Here is a 19527-nt window from a genome sequence, read left to right as displayed (position 1 = left end):
AGAATGTCAAGCATTCAATAAAAAATTACCAGGAATGCGAGGATATGTGACCAAATGACCAAAAAGCAGAAAAGAGAGACAAATCTATAAGTGATTCAGGTGTTGGAATGATCAGACATGAACTTTAAAGTAACCGGCAATATTATGAGACTCAGGCTTTGAAATAACTAATAGTCATCTGTCTCTTGATCTGGGTGCTAGTTATGGGTGTGTTTACTTTGAGATAATTCACCAACCTGTATATTTAATACTGTGTACGTTCTTGGACATATGTCGTATTTTAATATAACTTTACAAAAAAAACTTGTGGAATGCATTTAAATCTGGGCTTAGAAGGAAATTCATAGTCTTAAATGCACATATTTGAAAAAGGAGGCTATGTTATTATCAACTAACAACTATGTTATTATCTAAAAGACTTTTTTAAAAAAGATTTTATTTATTTGAGAGAGAGCACACAAGAGCAGGGGGGAGGGGCAGAGGGAGAGGGACAAGCCGACTCCCTGCTGAGCAGGGAGCCCGACATGGGGGGCTCTATCCCAGGACCCTGGGATCATGACCCAAGCAGAAAGTACATGCTTAACCGACAGTCACCCAGGCACCCCCTCAAAGACTTTTTTTTTAAAAAGAACAGAAAACTTAAAAGATGGAAACAATGAAGATAAAAGCAGAAATCAATGAAATAGAAAACAAATGCATAATGGAGAAAATACAAAAATCCGAAAACTGGTTCTTTGAATGATACCATGGACAAGTGCTGTAGTGTCTAGCCTGCAACAATTCTCACCTCCTGCTATTCACGCCCTTACATAGCCCTCTCTCAGGCTCCCTTGTCGTGAATAGCGCTGGCTTGTGTTAAGGCAAATGACAGTGTATGACATCCAAGGCCAGATTATAAAAGATGCTGAAGCTTCTACCTTCCTTTCTCTGAGATCATTCACTCTGGGTAAAACCAACCACCAAATTATAAGGACACTCAAGCAACCCTATAGAGAAATTAATGTGCTAAGTTACTGAACCGTCCTACTAACATCCAGTACTAACTTGTCAACATTTTGAGTGCGCCATCTTGAAATCAGATCCTCCAGCCTCAGTCAAGCCTTTAAGTGACTGAAGCCGTGGCCAACATGTTGACTACAATCCAAAACAAAAGCACTCAGCTAAAGTATTCCTGAAATCTTGACCCACAGAAACCATATGAAGCAACATATTTGTTTTCTATTGCTGCATAACAAATTACCACAAATGAACATTTTAAGAGAACACATACTGTATCACTCACAGTGGTTTTGCTTTTTCTAGTTAAACCCTAATTGATACAAATATTAATACAGAATCAGATCCAAAGAACAGAACCTGTAGGATGACTTCTCTGAATTGGTACTGAATTGTTTCTCCAATCTGATTAAAGACATTACTGACCCCCAGTGGTAAAGGGGACACTGCTAGTCCATTGCTTACAGTGGCAAAAACTTAAAATATAAACTTGATACCTATCATCAAATCCTATACAAGGCAAGTAAGAGTAAGTAGTACAATACGGTTAATTGGTTTTTTCCAAGTGCTCTAGAGAGCTTCAGGAAAGAAAACAATGATGAGCTCATGGCTTCCCACCCCCACCCCCAGCTTTATTGAGATATAATTGACAAATAACATTGTGTAGATTTAACGTGTACAACCTGATGATTTGATACACTTATGTATTGCAAAATGATTACAATAGGCTGCTTAACACCTCTATCAGTTCACATAATTAACTTTTTTTACATGTATGGAGAGAACATGTAAGATCTATTCTCTTAGCAACTTTCAAATATACGATATAGTATTGTTAACTGTAGTCACCATGTACATTAGATCCCCAGAACTTATTCATCTTCTAACTCAAAGTTTGTATTCTCTTACGTTTCCCCGTTCCCTCTACTCCCAGCCCCTGGCAGCCACCATTCCACTTACTGTTTCTAGAAAGCTCTACTTGTTTAGAGGGAGATCATAATCATACAGTGTTTGTTTTTCTCTCTTTGGCTTATTTCACTTAGTATAACGTCCTCAAGCGTACATCCATGTTGCCACAAAGGGTAAGATCTCCTTCTTTCTCATGGCTGAATAATATTCCATATATGTTATATATATTATATAGGTATATTATATATATAGGCATATTATATATACATTATATATGTATCTTGGCTGTTGTGAATAATGCTGCAATGAGGGAGTGCAGATATCTCTTCAAGATCCTGATTTCGGGCGCCTGGGTGGCTCAGTCGGTTAAGCGTCTGCAAGCGTCTGCCTTCGGCTCAGGTCATGATCCGAGCGTCCTGGGATCGAGCCCCGCATTGGGCTCCATGCTTAGCAGGGAGCCTGCTTCTCCCTCTCCCTCTGCCTGCCTGCCTGTCTGCCTACTTGTGATCTCTCTCTCTCTCTCTCTGTGTCAAATAAATAAATAAAATCTTTAAAAAAAAAAAATCCTGATTTCATTTCCTTTAGATATATGCCCCGAAGTGAGATTGGTGGATCATATGGTAGTTTTATTTTTTAACTTTTAGAGAAACCTCCATACTGTTTTCGATAGGAGCTGTACTAATTTACATTCCCACTGATGGTGCACCAGGATTCCCTTTCCTCCACATCCTTGCCAACGCTTGTTATCGCTTATCTTTTTTATAATAGCCATTCTAACAGGTCTGATGTGTTAGGTCATTGTGGTTTTGATCTGCATTTCCCTGATGATCAGTGATATTGAGCATCTTTTTGTGTACATTTTGGCCACTCGTACACAGGTTTTCCCAGCTATCTCGAAGTAGAATGTTCCTATGAAAACTTTCACACGCTGAAATTGTGTAGAGAAGCAGCAATTGCTATGAACTAACATGGAAAACTTTTTTTTAGCATTCTCAGATCCAAAAAACAACCTCTCTTAGACTTTTCTGGTACCTAAGGACACATCTTGCTAACAGATGCACAGAATAAATCAAGATGAGGCACAGATGCTCACAGACTGCTCACAGCTCTGGCGGTAGAGATGCTGAGCGTGGTTCCCGGTTAAGGCTCTTGGCGGCGCCGCTCTCCCTGCTTGGGGTGTATGCTGCTGCTGTAAGGGCTCACTGCAAAATCACTGATGAACGCTATCTTTTTTTTTAAAGTTTTATTTTATTTATTTGAGAGAGAGAGAGAGGACGCAGGGGGAGGAGCCGAGGGACAAGCAGACTCCCTGCTGAACACAGAGCCCAACACAAGGCTTGATTTCAAGACCCGAGATCATGATGAGCTGAAACCAAGAGCTGGAGGCTTAACAGACTGAGCCACCCAGGCGCCCAAACTCTATTTTTGATTAGAAAAAACAGGTACTAATATAGGTCTGTCATAAAAGCCAAGTGGGTAATGTAAACTTTCGAAAAGCAAGGTATAACTGTGACTTCTTTGGGAAAATGTCTGTTCAGGTCCTCTGCCTATTTTTAATTAGACGATGAGGATGATGATGATGATGATGATTGCCATTGAGTAGTGTGGGTTCCTTATATATTTTGGATATTAACCCCTTATCAGATAGATGGTTTGTGAATATTTTCTCTGTGTAGGTTGCCTTTTTATTTTGTTTCTTTCACTGTACAGAAGCTTTTTAGTTTGATGTAGTCCCACTTGTTGATTTTGCTTTTGTTACTTGTGTTTTTAGTGTCATATCTAAGAAATCATGGCCAAGACAAATGTCAAGGAGTTTTACCCTATGTTTTTCTTCCAGGGGTTTTAAAATTTCAGATCTTATGTTTAAATTCTTTATCGATTTCAAGTTAACTTTTAATGGGAGAGCTGAACAGATAAATATATATTGATTACAACGTGTTAGAATAATAAACGTATTAATAAAATGCAGACAGTACCTAGGAGGAAGAAAGTAACTCTGATTTGGGTTGGGGGATGGTAAATAGACAGGCAAAGTTACTAAGAGACAGTGATGTCCAAAACTTGTTTTCAAGGATAGACAGGTAGATAGGCAGGAGTGCATTCCGGACTGAGACACGGAGGCAGGAGAGTCTGAGGATGAGAAGACACTCCCAAGAAGACAAGGCCAGAGAAGTGTCCCTGACAACCTGGGAGGAGGAAGGGCACAGCTAAAGGAACTGGCACCTGGGGTCTAAGAGAAAGGAATGCCTCCTCCCTTCCTTCTGCCTCGCAAGAGAGAAATGCCCCCAGAATGCAGGCTGGAGGATCCCAAGGATAAGCATCTTTGCCCCTGGCTTGCCAGCCAGCCCTGTGAGCACAGAAAATGCAAGAACATTTCTTGCATTGTGAGTTGTTTACTTGTTAACGAGTTCACACCACCTTCTGTACTTACTGAGTCATTCAGGCCATTCTTGGATGCCACTGGTGTGCACAAACGCCCCCTTCCATCAGGTTGGCTGGCTCAGCTCCCGGAGGTGATCAGGCAGGTCCTCCAGAGGAGGCATGTCATAACAGTGCTTCCTTTTCCCATCAAGAGGTAAAGTCCAGGTTACCAGGAATACACTTGGTCTAGGAATAATGCTGAGGTGAATGTGAGCTTCTGCTGAGACGCAGCTGCAACTGCCCAGGGGTTTTGCCCCTTTCTGGGGCTGGCGGCGCATCCGGAGGTCAGGATTACAGTGAATTTTAGTATTCTGATGGGGATTTGAAACTATCAATTTAAAAGATGTTGCTTTGAAATTGTTTTTTTTCCTAAGTTTTGAACTTGATTTATATAAGCATTTACTTCTTAATGATATTTCAATTATAACCAAAGTGATAGAATTCATATTCTTTAGGGGCTAAGACTCCTTGAGAAAAAACTGTTAAACAGATTTTTTAAAACATTCCTGGGCTTACATAATTACTCTTAAATTCTTACCAGTCTCTTGGGTAACCTACGTGTGAGTATCCCATGGTAGTGCAAAGATTTTGTCGGAGCTATGATCTGGTGAGCCTTTGGTCTCAAAAATAAGATTACTTGCCTCCTTCCTTATTTTTTTAAAAGATTTTATTTATTTATCCGAGAGAGAGATCACAAGCGGGGGGAAGGAGTAGAGGGAGAAGCAGGCTCCCTGCTGAGCAGGGAGCCCGATGAGGGACTCAATCCCAGGACCCTGGGATCATGACCTGACCTGAAGGAAGACGCTTAACCAACTGAGCCACCCAGGCACCCCTCCTTAATTTTTTTGGATAAAATGAGATTCTTTTTTTTTTTTTTTTAAAGATTTTATTTATTTATTTGACAGAGAGAGACCCAGCGAGAGAGGGAACACAAGCAGGGGGAGTGGGAGAGGGAGAAGCAGACTTCCCGCTGAGCAGGGAGCCCGATGCGGGGCTCGATCCCAGGACCCTGGGATCATGACCTGAGCCGAAGGCAGACGCTTAACGACTGAGCCACCCAGGCGCCCCATAAAATGAGATTCTTAAAACATCTCATTTAGGCTAGTAAAAAGCAATGCCATGTTTGTAATCCAGCTAACAGGTGTAAGCACCTGAGTTAAATGAACTTGACCTGAAGCACCCTCCACAAGAGGCACTTGAGATTTCACCCGTGCACAGCCCTTCCTGTTATAGAGTAAAATGGCTTTCAGTTTTAACGACACCACATTCTTAAGGAAATAACATTAGATGAGGCATTCAGCCGTTAACAGCAGTGCCATCCATCAGTAAATGCTTGTTCAGGGCTTACTCCACATCAGGCACTAGGGCCAGAAGGGCATACAGGCCCTTTTCCACAACGCTCCAATCTGGTGGCGAAAACAGATTTTTTTAATTAACAAAAATAGTTCGAATTGTGATCATTGCTAAGAAGAGAAAAATGCAAAGGTCTGAAGCGGGGCACTACCTACTTTAGGGTCTAAGGGAAGGAGTCAATGAGCAGGGGACGTTTAAGCTAAGACCAGAGGATATTGAGTCAGATCTGTCAGAACAGGAGGGGAAAAAGCTGGTGCAAAGATTCACCGTCCTTAAAGGAGCTTGATACGTTTAAGGGACTAAAAGACCCATACACTTGGGGCACCTGGGCGGCTCAGTCGGTTAAGCGTTTGCCTTCAGCTCAGCTCATGATCTCGGGGTCCTGGGATAGAGCCCCAAGTCAGGCTCTGTGCTCAGTGGGGAGTCTGCCTCTCCCTCTCCCTCTGATCCTCCTCCCCGCTTGTGCTCTCACTCTCTCAAATAAATAAATAAAATCTTAAAAAAAAAGACCCATACACTTGAAGCATAATTATCTAAGATCACATACCTGTTAAGTTTGAAGAGACAACTAGATCATTATAAGAACTCTGGAGGGCTTTTGGCAGAGGAGTAACATGATGTAATACGTTATTCTGAAGAGGTCACTCTGGCTTCCAGGTGGAGCACAGACGAGGCAGGGGAGAGGGACTGCAGAAGTCAGTAGAGCCTCCAATCAGGGCTTAAGCAAGAAGGTGGCTTGGAGTCCCAGTGATGACAGTAGGACGAGGAAGGTGCACATTCGGGGTGTCTTTTGAAGGTGGAGTAAACAGGCATGTGGGTGGGTGGGGTGGTGCAAGGGAGGGGGAGTGAAGAGAGGAGGGAAGGATGACTCTTTGATTTCCAGCTGGAGTAACTGGGGAGATGATGTAATCCTATCAAAGATGGGAAAACTAGTAGAAAAACCGGTTTGGAGAAAGGCTTCAGCCCTTTAAGTGAATGCCTCACTCTTTTAGTCATTGGAATAACTTAGATCCCCATTTGCCATTTCTTTTTTATTTATTTGACAGAGCAAGAGAGCACAAGCTGGGGGAACAGGAGAGGATGAGGGAGAAGCAGGCTCCCCGCCAAGCAGGGAGTCCGATGCGGGGCTCGATCCCAGGACCCTGGTATCATGACCTGAGCCGAAGGCAGACGCTTAACCATCCGAGCCACCCAGGCGCCCCTTGGCATTTCTTTCTTTTTTTTTTTTTTTTAAAGATTTTATTTATTTATTTGAGAGAGAGAGAGCACAAGAGAGGGGAGCGGGAGAGGGAGGAGCAGGCTCCCCGCTGAGCAGGGAGCCCGATGCGGGACTCGATCCCGGGACTCCAGGATCATGACCTGAGCCGAAGGCAGTCGCTTAACCAACTGAGCCACCCAGGCGCCCCTTGGCATTTCTTTCTAAGGGCAGGTGTGTAGCAGTCAACTGCGGCCTGGCCTAACCTAGACCTAGATTTTTTATAGAGAGAGTAGGCAGCAATAGGGTTCTAAGTGGGAGCTGGAGGTTTAGCTTGATGTTGCATTTGATAAACATACACAGTTTTTATACCCAGATTGTATGTTTGCTTAGGGTGATTTGGTGGGCTAGGAAAGATCATGAGAGAGAGGGTAAAGACCCCCAAAGCTACCCCTTGGCATTGTCATTCACTAAGAAATTAGGGAAGAGACAGTACTGTTGAACTTAAATATTTTCTAAAAACAAAACCAAAACCAAAAAAAAAAAAAAAAAGAATTTGATGTACATTTTCCATGTTATTTCATACATGGGTTAACTTTCCAATAGTCTAGTTCGTTTATGAAGAAAATAATTAAAGATGTACATGTGTAAGCCGAGAGCCAAAACCACTCTGAACAGCCCAAGGTTGTGAACTTACTTAATTTGCCCTTTCCCTGAGGAGTCATTTCTTGGCTCATTGATTTATTATTATTCTGTAAAATAGTGGTAGCCCCTGTCCTCTGCCTATAACCAGAGTATGATCCCGCTGTGAGGTCTGAAGAGTTTATGTTTATTGGATTTTAATGACTCCATCAGTAAAGGTCATTCCTAAAAGTAACAGAAACCTAAGTGTGTGGAAACAGAATGGATAAGACTGATTCTAGCGGTTCTTTGGTGTTTTCCTTGGGTATATGTCTAATCCTTAAAGCAATTAAGAAGGATCCTTCCTTTCAATCAATGCACTGATGCTATGTGCAGCTAAAGTTGTAAAATGTTCTTTGAAACCCATCACTAACAAAAGGTACCGTGTCAACACCAGGCTTAAAATGTGTTAGGTAATATTGGCATCACAATATATCATTAATATAATAATGATAACAGTAGTTATACGTAATTATAATACTTCTTAATACCGTATCTATAGTGCTCTCCAATATTTTTGAGAGAATGAAATAACGTGAGTTTCAGGTAAAATCTGAATTTTGAAGGTTGGATATGAATTTTGAAGTTAAAAGGGACCTTAAAAATCACAGTGAATGATTTAGTAAATAGTTACCAAAACTGGTGCTTATTAGACTGTGAAAGAATTTCCTGGGGCACCTGGCTGGCTTAGTCAGTAGACCATGAGACTCTTGATCTTGGGGTTGTGAGTTCGAGCCCCACATTGGACGTAGAGATTACTTAAAAATAAAATCTTAAAAAAAAAAAAGGAATTTCCTAAGATAACTGGTGATTGTTTGGATTACCTGAAATTATATTGATAAAAGCATTTAAGAATATGTGCAGAGGAATAAACATATAGTTGTCCCCTAGGTATGGATTAATTAACAGAAATTTTCCACCTCAAAACCCAATGCGATGGGATATAAACATATAATTCATACACATAATACATTTTTTTTTTAAGAGAGGGAGCGGGGAGGGGAGGAGCAGAGGGAGAGAGAATCTTAAGCAGACTCCATGCCCAGTGTGGAGCCCACTGTGGGGCTCGATCTCACAACCCTGAGATGATGAACTGAGCCAAAAATCAAGAGTTGGATGCTTAACTGACTGAGCCACCCTGATGCCCCATAATACATTTCCTACATAGTTTTATAAAGCCTTCATGATCTGGCTGTTGTTGACTTTTCCAGACCTCTCTACCCCCAAGTCTTCTTAGCTCCAACTTTACTAATCTTCCTACTCTGGGTCTCAAACCCACTGCTCTTCAGGTCTCAGGGCCTATGTACCAGGGGTTTCCTCTGCCTGGAACCCCTTTCCCTTATCTTTGCTGGGTCATTCTGCAGGCCTCCTGTTACTTCCTCCAGAAGCCTTCCATGTGTCTCCTCTCTCTGTCTCAGACCTGAGGGAGGTGTGGGTTGTACTTGGGCAAGTGTCTGCAGGGTTTTCCTGGGATGGCCTAAACTAACACTATCCTATTCATTGTGCCACCATCTCTAGAGCAGTGTCTGGAACACAATATATACTATGAATGAGTGAGTGGATAAAGACAGTGAGCACTGAATTAGTTGAAATTTATACTTAACACATTTAAACAATAACAAATCTTAAGGAATAAAATTGCTGTTTCTAAAAGATACATGTCACTTCATTCCTCCATTAACAGAGAACATGCACAGCCTGGCATCACTTTGACACCAGACAAAAGTTTTTAGTATTGTCGTATGCTCAGTTTCTTTCAACGAGTTAGATAAGATGTAAAATCCGGAGAGTTATACATGCAAATGGCAGGATAGTGTATAAGTTCAATTCAAGCAACTGTAACTCTCAACTTATGTTTTTCATCAGCAAATGAGTTAAAAGAAAGTAAAAAAACCTTTAAAGCCTTCTTGCCCCAAACTAACGACCTTTTAAAATGCCAGCATTTTCCCCAGAGAATGGATTTGATCTGAGTACTTCCGTTTCTCAAATTGTCCAAGAAAAGCCGACTTGGTTTTGAGAATCAAACTGCAAACTTCTATAAAAGTTTAAGTCTTCCAAGTCTCCATAGAAAACACTGTTCTCACTTTAAGAACAAAAGGAGCAACGAGACATTAGCTTGGAAAAGAAGGACAGGGTACTACAGCCCTAGAGAGGTTTGGGAGCCAGGGAACCCAGTTAAGTTAGAGCTCGTATTTGATCTTTAACTCCAGACTGCCCACGTTTTGCCAAACAATGTGGGAAACAGGAAAATGATTTTTTTTTTTTTTTTTTTTTGGAGTGTCCTAGCTCGTACAACCTTTAGCAATGAATCAAATACGCTTGAACAAAGCTCAATTTTTTTCTCCCCTTTAAGTCACAGACTATGGAGTGGGGGGTGGACGGGTTCGCTCTCATAAATGCAGCTCAACCGAACGCAAGACCCAGCCTCGTAGCTTGTTCAATTGCTGACGTTTTAGAAGCAGGACGGCTCTTTACAATGAATGAACCAAACTAAATGACAACAATGAGAGTGATAGTAATAACACACGGATTTGCTTGGGGTAATTTCAGGAAAGAACACAGCGGGGGCGCTGCCTCCTCCCGTCCACACTCCCGAGCTCTCGCGTCCCTCCGGCGCCCAGCGGACTCCCTTGGCGCTCGTGACCCAACCGGACACACACGGCAGGTTTGGGCCCCTCTCCTCCCTCCAGGAGAGAAAAGAGCGAGGGGGAGAACCGTGTTTCCGTGTCGTAAGCGTTTAAAGCCTGCGACCGCGCGGGGGGCGCCCACCCTCGTTCCCCGGAGGCCCCGGCCCGCCCGCCCGACCGACCCGGCCGCCTTACTCTGGGGCTCCATGCTCAGCTGCTCCCGGGCCCCCAAGGGCCGAGCCCGCGGCGCCGCCGCCGCCGCGCCTAACGCCTCTCGTCCGCGGCAGGCGTCGCTCGGGTTGCCTTGACAACCCGGAGGGCGGGGAGGAGGGGCCAGAAAGACGGCGAGAGGGAGGGACCAAAAGCCGCGAAGAAACGCGGGCGAGCGTGAGGGCCCGCGCGTCGCCGGGGGCACCGAGCGAGGGTGGCGGCCCGGTCGTCCGCTGAAGACTCTGCCCCTGAGGCCCGGTTGGGCGGTCGCGCCCTCCCCGGCAGCCCTCGAGCCCCCCGGCGGGGCCTGTGCCCGGGCCTTCGGGGCGGGGGCCTGCGGGCCCCCCCCGTCGCCATCCCGAGGCGTCCGGCGGTCCGTCAGTCCGTGCGTCCGGCGAGCTCGGCCTGCCCGGCGGGGAAGGGCGGCCGGGGCCGGGCCTCCTTCCCCGGGCTCGGGAGCCGCCACTGCAGGTAAAGGCCGGCCGGGCGGCGGGAGGGGCGGGTGGGCGGCCGCGGCGCACCTGTTGCGGCCGCCCGGGCTCGGCGCGCCCCCGCCGCCTCGGGGGGCCCCGCTGTCCGCCCGTTGGCCCCGGACGACCCCGCCCCGACTCCCGAAACGGCCGGGGCGGAGGCCGCCTGCCCGCCACTACCTCCCGGGTCCGCGTGTCAGCGGCAGGAGCGACCCTTTGCGCCCCAGCCCTCCCGGCAGGACGATCCCTCGGCAGCCGGGGCGTCGGCCAGGCCCGGGCAGGGTGGTCACTCCTGCCGCATTTATGGGAAGCATTAAACAAATGCGAGCCTCTTCTGTCGGCGGCGGCAGTGGGCCAAGTGTGTCTGCTGAATCCTGGAAGCCAGCAGAATTCCGTTGCCCCACATTGCACTGTCATCCCGAGTATCACGTTTCAGGCAGTGGGCCTGGGTTGGATCTTTCCGGTTGGACTGGGGGTTGTTTCGTGTGTTTGTTTTGTTTATTTCCATCCTCCCCGTTTTCGGTGGAGCTGTGGAGTCAGCACACATATTTTGTACCAAAACTTTGTGGGGCTGTTAAACGAATGTAACATTATCCCACACAATAGTATCATAATAACTGGCTTTTGAAATACAGGTGCCGGTTGTGCCTTAAGGAAGCTTTGGGGATCACAAGAGATTGTGCCTGGTAGGTTGTAAAAAGGCAAACCACCGGGAGAGTCCTAGATGAACAAAAACGAGCCTTAAGGAGGAAAGAAAAATGGAGGAGCGAGAAGGAAAGAGCAGGCGGGTGGACACTGCATGATTGATTTAGTGCTCATGTCTGGAGATTATGGCCCCTCTGTCTGTTCCTCCCGCTGCTCTAGACAGCACTTGAGGGAAATGAAGAGAAGAGCCCTTTTTGGGTCATGTAAGCGATTACTCATTCTTTGCCACTAGAGAGATTTCCACTCATAGATGACAAGGACACTGAGGAAAATTACTTTCCTCTTAGAAAGAGAATCGTTCAGAGGTTAATTGAACTTGAGAAGCATATATTCTGTGTTGGAAACGGACATTTATTATGTTCCACTAAACTGGGCTTCCCCTCTCAGCCTGTCTAGAGCCTTTTTCAGATTAATTGTCAAAGCAAGAAGGTTTATGTGTGGATATTGACAAGCAGTGTGATATATCCTGAACCCGTAATTCATAAGCTAAAATATTGAAGTAATAAATTCAGGTTGGGAAGTAAACACTTCATGGCACCTTAATTACCTGTTCCTGAAACTTAGAGACAGGGGATGCATTTTTAGACAAACAGCATCTAAGATCAACAGCACTTCTATAGAACAGTGTTTTCAAACTCTAGTTTTCGTATCAGCAAAATCATGAATTTGTCTTTTCATCCGAGAAACATAGGGTGCATTAGTAGTACTATAAAGTGACAGGTTAGTGATAAAAACCTGGTCTTTATTAACACATAAAAGAGGTAGGGTTTTATTTTCTCAAACAGTAAAGGATTCAGCATTTGTATTTAAAAAGAACAACAAAACAATATTGTCGATCACCACACTGAAATAACAAGGACTCAAGAATTTGGTTGTTGCATGCATATTTTAAAGTTGGAAAAGTGGAGGTATATGTTGGTACTTTAAACTTAGCAGTGTAGAAGAATGATTTTATCAGTAGCCGTGAACTTGACATTGAGGAAGTCTTGCATTGAAATATTTCAGGTAATAGGTAACTGGCAACTGTGAAAAGCAACATTTGATTCTCGGGGATAGTGAGTTTATGGAAGAAATGACTGGTTGAGGGGTGGAAGTGGGGAAGGGAAAGGCACTAAAATGTTTAAGGACAACATTCAGTTTCTCTTTCTCCCTCCAGCAGCTGGTACAGGGTACTTGCACGTGTCTGTTGAGTGAGAAGAGCGTTAGAGAAAGTGCTTTAGATAAAGGGATATGCTTTCTTTTTTTTTTTTTTTAAGATTTTATTTATTTTTATTTGAGAGAGAGAGAGAAACAGCATGAGAGCGGAGAGGGTCAGAGGGAGAAGCAGGCTCCCCGCTGAGCCGGGAGCCCAATGTGGGACTTGATCCCAGGACTCCAGGATCATGACCTGAGCTGAATGAAGGCAGTCGCTTAACCAACTGAGCCACCCAGGCGCCCCAAAGGGATATGCTTTCTTACTGGAGGAGCTATCCTGAGGTCAGAAAGTTGCTAATGGGATAGGGGTTGAGATGAATGGCAAACGTATTGGTTGCTCCTTTTGGGGATTTCCTACAGTGTGTGTGTGGTTTTTTTTTTTCTTCTTTTCATTGGCATGTTCAGGATGTCACTGATGGTCAGGTAAAAAACAATAAAGTCCTGATTTTTAAAAAAATCTCCAAGCTCATCAAATTAGATAGAATAATTACATTATTTACTTTGCTGGTGCTTAACTAAAGTAGCAAACCAAAGCACTATCACCAGGGAATAAGGTAGCAATGGAGGGACAGACATAGCCTTTCTTTTTCTTACTTAAATCTCTTAGCCACATCAGAATTCAGAATAAAAATAATTGTGGTAGAAAGTTAACGTTATTTAATGCAAGTAGGATGATTTTTTAAAAAAAAAGGAAAGACAAGCAAATGACTGTGTTGTTTCCTAGCCTTACTGTCCTACTGATAGGGTGTTTATGGAAGTCAGAGGAAGTTTTTGTTTTTTTTTTGTTTTTTTTTTAAAGATTTTTTATTTATTTATTTGAGAGAGAGAGAATGAGAGAGAGCAAGCACATGAGAGGGGGGAGGGTCAGAGGGAGAAGCAGACTCCCTGCCGAGCAGGGAGCCCGATGTGGGACTCGATCCAGGGACTCCAGGATCATGACCTGAGCCGAAGGCAGTCGCTTAACCAACTGAGCCACCCAGGCGCCCAAGTTTTTGTTTTTGTTTCCTGGATTTTTGTTTGCTTTTTGTTTTGCGAGAGTGAGGGTACTTTTTTCTCTTTTTCTCCGCTACTTTCTGAAACTTACAAGGAGTTGAGTCAAGGTAGAAAACGAATTTCCATTTTTGCCTCATTTCCTCTTTGTCCTCCAGATCTGTGATGGTCTGCGCTCAAAATTGTTGGACTCCAGGAATGCTCTTTCAGCGTTTTACTCATTCTTAGTATAATTGGGCTGCAGGACCGTGCTGCTGCCCCTGCATCTGGAAAGTCTTCCAGGATTAGGTTAATGCCCACAAAATGCACCTCTCTCTCCTACTGGGGCCACTACCCAGTTTGGCACCTAGCCCTGTACTCTACTTTCTTGTAGAGTTTTCTCCCACTTTATGTGCATGGGTCTGTGCCTCTGATTAGATTAAATATTTTAGGAACTAAGTCCAGTACTCCTTTTAGCTCATAGTGGGTTTTCAGTGTATCCCCGATAATTTAAATAGGATAATGATAGAGGACAGGCTTTTAGTCAGGGATGATCACATTAAGTTCTAGCTGTGCCACTTTGGAAAGTCAGGAGCTATTCCTCATTGGTAACTGGGAATAACAAGATCTGCAATGATTGTCTAACAGTTGAGTTGTGAAAATCAAAATCAATGAAATGTGATTATAGATAGGAGTGAAAATATCTTGCATATTGTAAAGTAAATGTAGGTGGTTGTTATTGCAGGCATACAGCAAACATATATTGAGCATCCATAATGTGTCAGGTACTTCTTGGGGGTTGCTCTTCATAAGGGAATAGGAAATGACCAGATGGATTGTGTGTGAGGGCTTCCCGGGCAAAGGCACAGAGGCACGAGAGAACAACTCTAAGAAGGAGTCCATTGTGGCTGGAGCAGAGGGAACTTAATAGAAGAGCATAGAAGGAAGTGAAGCTGGGAGGCAGATACGCATTAAATCAGAAAGAACCAAAGGAGTGAGATTTGTATCTTGAAGGTAATGAGAAGGATTTGGGTCAGTGACGTGATCGGTTCTCCATTTGAAAGGGGTCGCTGGCAGCCTGTGAATGACGGATTGGTGGAGAGCCAAAACTTGAAGCAGAAAAACCAAGCTGGAGATTTTGTAGTAATTCCATGAAGAAATGATAAAATAAGTGTGGTGGTTGGGAGGGCGGGGAACAGGGGGTAGGGGCCTCTGAGAGGGTCCAAGTGGCAGGTCTTGGTGTTGTAGGGGGTGAAGAAGAGGGAAAAGCCAAGGATGACCGCCCAGGTGATGGGGGAATTGTTCTGTTATCGAAATCCAGAACACAAGAGAAGGAAAGAAGTCTTTTTCTTTTTAGGGAGTGTGAGAAATGCATCCATGATGAGTTCAGTTCATTTGAAATGCCTGTCGTCTAAATTGAGATTTCCCTTAAGTAGGAGTCAGACATGTGGGTCAGGAACTAAAGAAAGAAGCCTGAGTCTTTCAGAAATTGAAGTTAAAATATGAATGGTTTTCTCCAGGGAGATTATGTGGAATGAGAGAGAGTCAAGGCTAGGACCGTGGGGTGCACAGCTATTTGACATGAGGTGCGTGTGGTGGAAGAACCCAAGGAGACTGAGGAGGACTGGCCAAAAAGGTCAGCTCAAAATCTGGAAAGATTAATGAAGCAGAATCCCTGCTCTTGAGGGGCTCGTGCATTGGCATTCCCTGAAATTATATTTTCTTCCACTTGCCATAGAACGCACAACATACTTTATCAATCTTTTATTGTTTTATTAAAGTTACTGCAAAATGACTACCCGTGACTTTCTTAACAAGAAAGAAAATTTCCTGATATTTGTGGTTTTTCACCATCTCCATTTGGAGCAATAATTCAAGTAAAACGTAGCTTCGGGAGTTATGATGATGCCTCATACAAATGCTGTCTTTACAAAAAAGTGGGCGAAAGTTCACTTTATAAATGTTGGAGGTAAAATATATTATCTTCCTAGGAAGACTGACAATAACCTTTTCTTTGACTTTCAGCTTTTGCTGGATCTCAGCAATTTGCCAAGGTAATATTTTAGCAAACTTTTTTAACTTTGCTCTTACTCAAATACTAGTTTTTAGAATATTCTTCAGTAAAACAGAACAAAACAATATTGAAGAGCACTGAATGGCCTAGTCATTCGAAAGTCTAATAAAACCCTTGATTTACAAATGTATATGTGAGGAGTGATAGGTTATCATGATATGTAAGTATTGATTGAGCTTGGGAGATCTTCCTGTATATAAGTCTACAAAAATTTAAATTACCAGTGGAATGTAGGATTCTTAAATTAATTGTGCAAGATTGGTTATTCCAGCTGTATTTGGTATGAACCGATATTGAGTTAAAAGTGAATCATTTTTTTAATTTGAGTGTTTTTAAAAAGCCGACTGATGTAATTTGCTTACTTAAAATCAAAAGTCCACTTGTTAAAAGGCTGGAGATAAGATTTTTTTTTTAAATAAATGCTGAACTTTTATCTTGTTCAAGAAAGATTTTAAGTAGATACTAGAAACCAAATAGGATGTGCTTTGGGGAGCTCTGAGCCAATTAAAAGCAAACTACGGGGTAACCTTCTAAAAGTCCTAGTAATGATAAGCCCATTGTTTCAGTTAGAGTATCACATGCCTGGGAGATAAAGTTTACCTATTAAATATTTGGCTGTAAGGCCACGTGGGTGATTACAGCCATGTTTTTCAGAAATTCTCAGATGTCTTTCTTTTCATAAGAGAGCTACACTTGTTCTGTTTTATGGTATTTCTTCCAGACCACCCCTGCCTGACATGTCCCATAGCATCAAGGGTTCCTTCAGCCCACGGTGTTTCAGCGTGAGCCCGTGTTCTTTGATGCAGCCAGGAAGTGGTATGGCACAGTGTGCTTAGGTGTACACGGTACGCTTAACTGGGGTTAAGCTGAGATCAGGCTGCTTGACTTCAAGCACCTGCTCTCCCACAGATGAGCTATTAGAAGCTGGATAAATTAACTAAACCTCCGAAGGCTTAAATCTCCTCATTTGAAAAATGGAAATAATAAAGTAAACCCTCACGGGGTCTTTAAGAGTTTAAATGAAATAATCCATACAAAGTGTTTAAGTACGTAGAGCATCTGGCACCCAATAAGCACACTCTATAAAGGCTAATTGGTGGAATTATCATCATTACCATTATTGTTATCAGTTCAACTTTAGTAGCAGTAGAGAACCATGCTTCTCGAAGCGTGATGTGCATACCAGTTCCCGTCCACAGACTGTTACTGGTTGGCAGTGCGATAAGGAGCTTGTGCCAGAACGTGGACTGTGGCCCTAATCCTACTGCTGCCTTGAGCTGACATTTTTAATAGCAAGACTTCTTCAATGAAGGAAGCAATGAGTTGATTTACATTCAGTGCAAGCTCTTTATGTTGCCACAAATAAGCATTTTGAATGGAATTGGCATGGAATGTTGGATCAGTGATCCTGTTCTCTAAAAAATAATAGCCCTTTATCCTGAAGACAGTTATTATTCACTTGTAATGCCTCATTAACCTTCTCTGTTCTAAACATTATAATTATGGGTTACAGGGATATTGTTTATTAGTTGAGCAAATATTTATTGATCACATGGTCTGGGCAGAACCCTATATCTTATTTTGTAGAAGTTGTAAAGATGGCTCAGAAATGGATCTTGACTTTAAGACGTCTGTGGTGAACCTAGAGCAAGAGGACAAAGTGAAAATCTGAATAAATGTGTTGCGTACATGTAGCGAGTGTTTGCATTAGTCCTGTAGTGTGGTTCCAAAGGCTCCACATAGACAGATGTCTCCTTTTGCTAAGCTGTTCCCATAAATGGCCAGAATTAATACTTTTTATTTTTCAGGACGTACACTATCATAATAGAGATCAGACTTCACTTTATGGAGGGTAGTGTTTCTCCTAGGAGATTGAAAAATCTGCAACACTAGGGAATAACTGAGTTTGGGGACACAAATGACAAAAGTACAACTTTTTAAGATTAGTATTTACAGAAGACTCATCCTTAGGTTTTGTTTTGTTTTGTTTTTTAAGATTACTGATTCTGTTTGAACCTGTATATAAATATTTAATAATAAATAATTTACTGCTGTGCAGAATATAAGGAGACCTTAAATAGATACGAAAATATTTATAAAGTTTCAATACAAATTAGCACTGATTCTTCAAGAAAAAATTCATTGGCCAAATAGTGTCAACACAGATTTGGGAGTCCTATAAAAAGAATAATTTTTTTAAAAGGCAAGATATGTGTGTGTGTGTTTCCTTTTCCCCCAGAACCCTTTCCCTAAAGAGTGGAGATGAAAAGGGATTGGCTCTGAATTAGATCATAGAACAGACTATTTTCATAGACCTATCAGAAAATGATTTAAAATGCTGAAGAAATGTTATTTAGCTTTTATAAATCTTAAGAATTTTTGTACATGAAAATGATCTTTTGCTGGGCTTAGTAAGCCAGCTCATAACCCCACTATGTGCTTCATCCTGCCATTTGCCTTAAAATGTTACCAGCTCTCCTAGAACTTGTTTCACTAATGACTTTAAGAACATTATAATTCTTAGTATTAAAAAGTACTACAACAGGGGTGCCTGGGTGGCTCATTCGTTAAGCGTCTGCCTTTGGCTCATGTCGTGATCCCGGGGTTCTGGGATCGAGCCCCGCATCGGGCTCCCTGCTCGGCGGGAAGCCTGCTTCTCCCTCTCCCACTCCCCCTGCTTGTGTTCCCTCTCTCGCTGTCTTTCTCTGTCAAATAAATAAATAGAATCTTTAAAAAAAAAAAAAATACTACAACATATCAAATCTAAGAGGAGAATTGTAAAAAGAAGCAAAAGAGTAAAACAGAATTTTGATCGAGAAATGACTGGGTAAGTTAGACCCATGGCATTTAAAATAAAACCGTTTCTTTAGCACACCTTTGATCTGGCCCTGTCTGCTCCGTGAGCTCATCTGTGCCAGAACCTCTCTCTCTCCTTTTATGTACCAGCCACACATCACATCTTCCTTCTAGTTTCTTGACCATGAGAGTAAGTCCGCATGTCGCAGACGATCTCCGTCCCCACCCCTGCTCTGCCTCGCTGGATAGTAAGCTCCGTGAGAGGACCCAGACCTGGCTGTTCTCTTTGTGACACAGGCCTGTTCGCAAGGTGGACACTTAGTGGGCACTCAGGTCCTGGCTGAGTAAGTAAATGGAAGACCAGAAGTGTAGGCATGGAAGATGAGAAAACCTGAGGATAGAGAAAACCTATTAGATCATGAATAATATCTATCATAAAGCAGACAGATGTTAGTCTTAAAAGTGGAAAATCCCTAAAGAACAGAAAGTGATTCAGTCATTAGCTCCTCAGCCTCTAATTGCTAATTAAGCACCCACAATATTCGGGCTCAGACCGTGGCAATTACCAAAGAGGGTATCGCTCCAGTAACAGTCTAAGCAGAGAGACCAAAAACACAGGGCAAGGATAATAGGTAGTACAGATAGTTGGGCAGTTGCCTGGTACGTAAGGACGTTGCTTTGTCCATATCGGTTATGGAAGGTCGGAGGCCTGGGGCAAGCGTGGTCCGCGCCTCCGACAGATCTCAGTGCGGCCCTGGTGGTTTCTGCACCACGACTCTTCTGAAAGAAGAAAACAGCTTTAATATTGAAAAAAGCGTGAACTGTGGTTTGGGTGTCTGATTCAAGGACAAACCAAGAACCTATACAAATATTTCAGTTTTGGAATCTGGGAATTCCCCCGGTTCAGGCCAGAGCCTTTAGGAATAG

At 43.1% G+C, this 19527-nt stretch overlaps 2 protein-coding genes across 5 annotated transcripts in view; one reads left to right on the top strand and one right to left on the bottom strand.

Moving 5' to 3' along the window:
• FANK1 (fibronectin type III and ankyrin repeat domains 1) overlaps positions 1 to 10482 on the bottom strand; it is a 101294-nt gene extending 90812 nt beyond the window's left edge. For all 3 annotated transcript variants that reach the window (XR_004301678.1, XR_004301679.1, XM_032423083.1), the window contains exon 1: positions 10378 to 10482. Coding sequence is in view for 1 of the 3 variants with exons in the window: in XM_032423083.1 (XP_032278974.1) it covers positions 10378 to 10390 (13 nt within the window). In the remaining 2 variants the exon portion in view is untranslated. The remainder of the gene's footprint in view (positions 1 to 10377) is intronic.
• DHX32 (DEAH-box helicase 32 (putative)) overlaps positions 10199 to 19527 on the top strand; it is a 51417-nt gene continuing 42088 nt past the window's right edge. The window contains exon 1 of one of the 2 annotated variants that reach the window (XM_032423082.1): positions 10199 to 10220. The gene's annotated coding sequence lies outside the window, so the exon portion shown is untranslated. Of the gene's footprint in view, positions 10221 to 10774; positions 10864 to 19527 lie in introns of those variants that run through there. The other variant, XM_032423081.1, reaches the window with a different exon arrangement.

This window comes from Phoca vitulina, unplaced genomic scaffold (assembly GCF_004348235.1).
Source record: "Phoca vitulina isolate PV1807 unplaced genomic scaffold, GSC_HSeal_1.0 scaffold28, whole genome shotgun sequence".
NCBI classification, from domain to species: Eukaryota; Metazoa; Chordata; class Mammalia; order Carnivora; family Phocidae; genus Phoca; species Phoca vitulina.
Note: the sequence above shows the minus strand (reverse complement) of the source record. Positions and strands in the feature narration are given on the sequence as shown.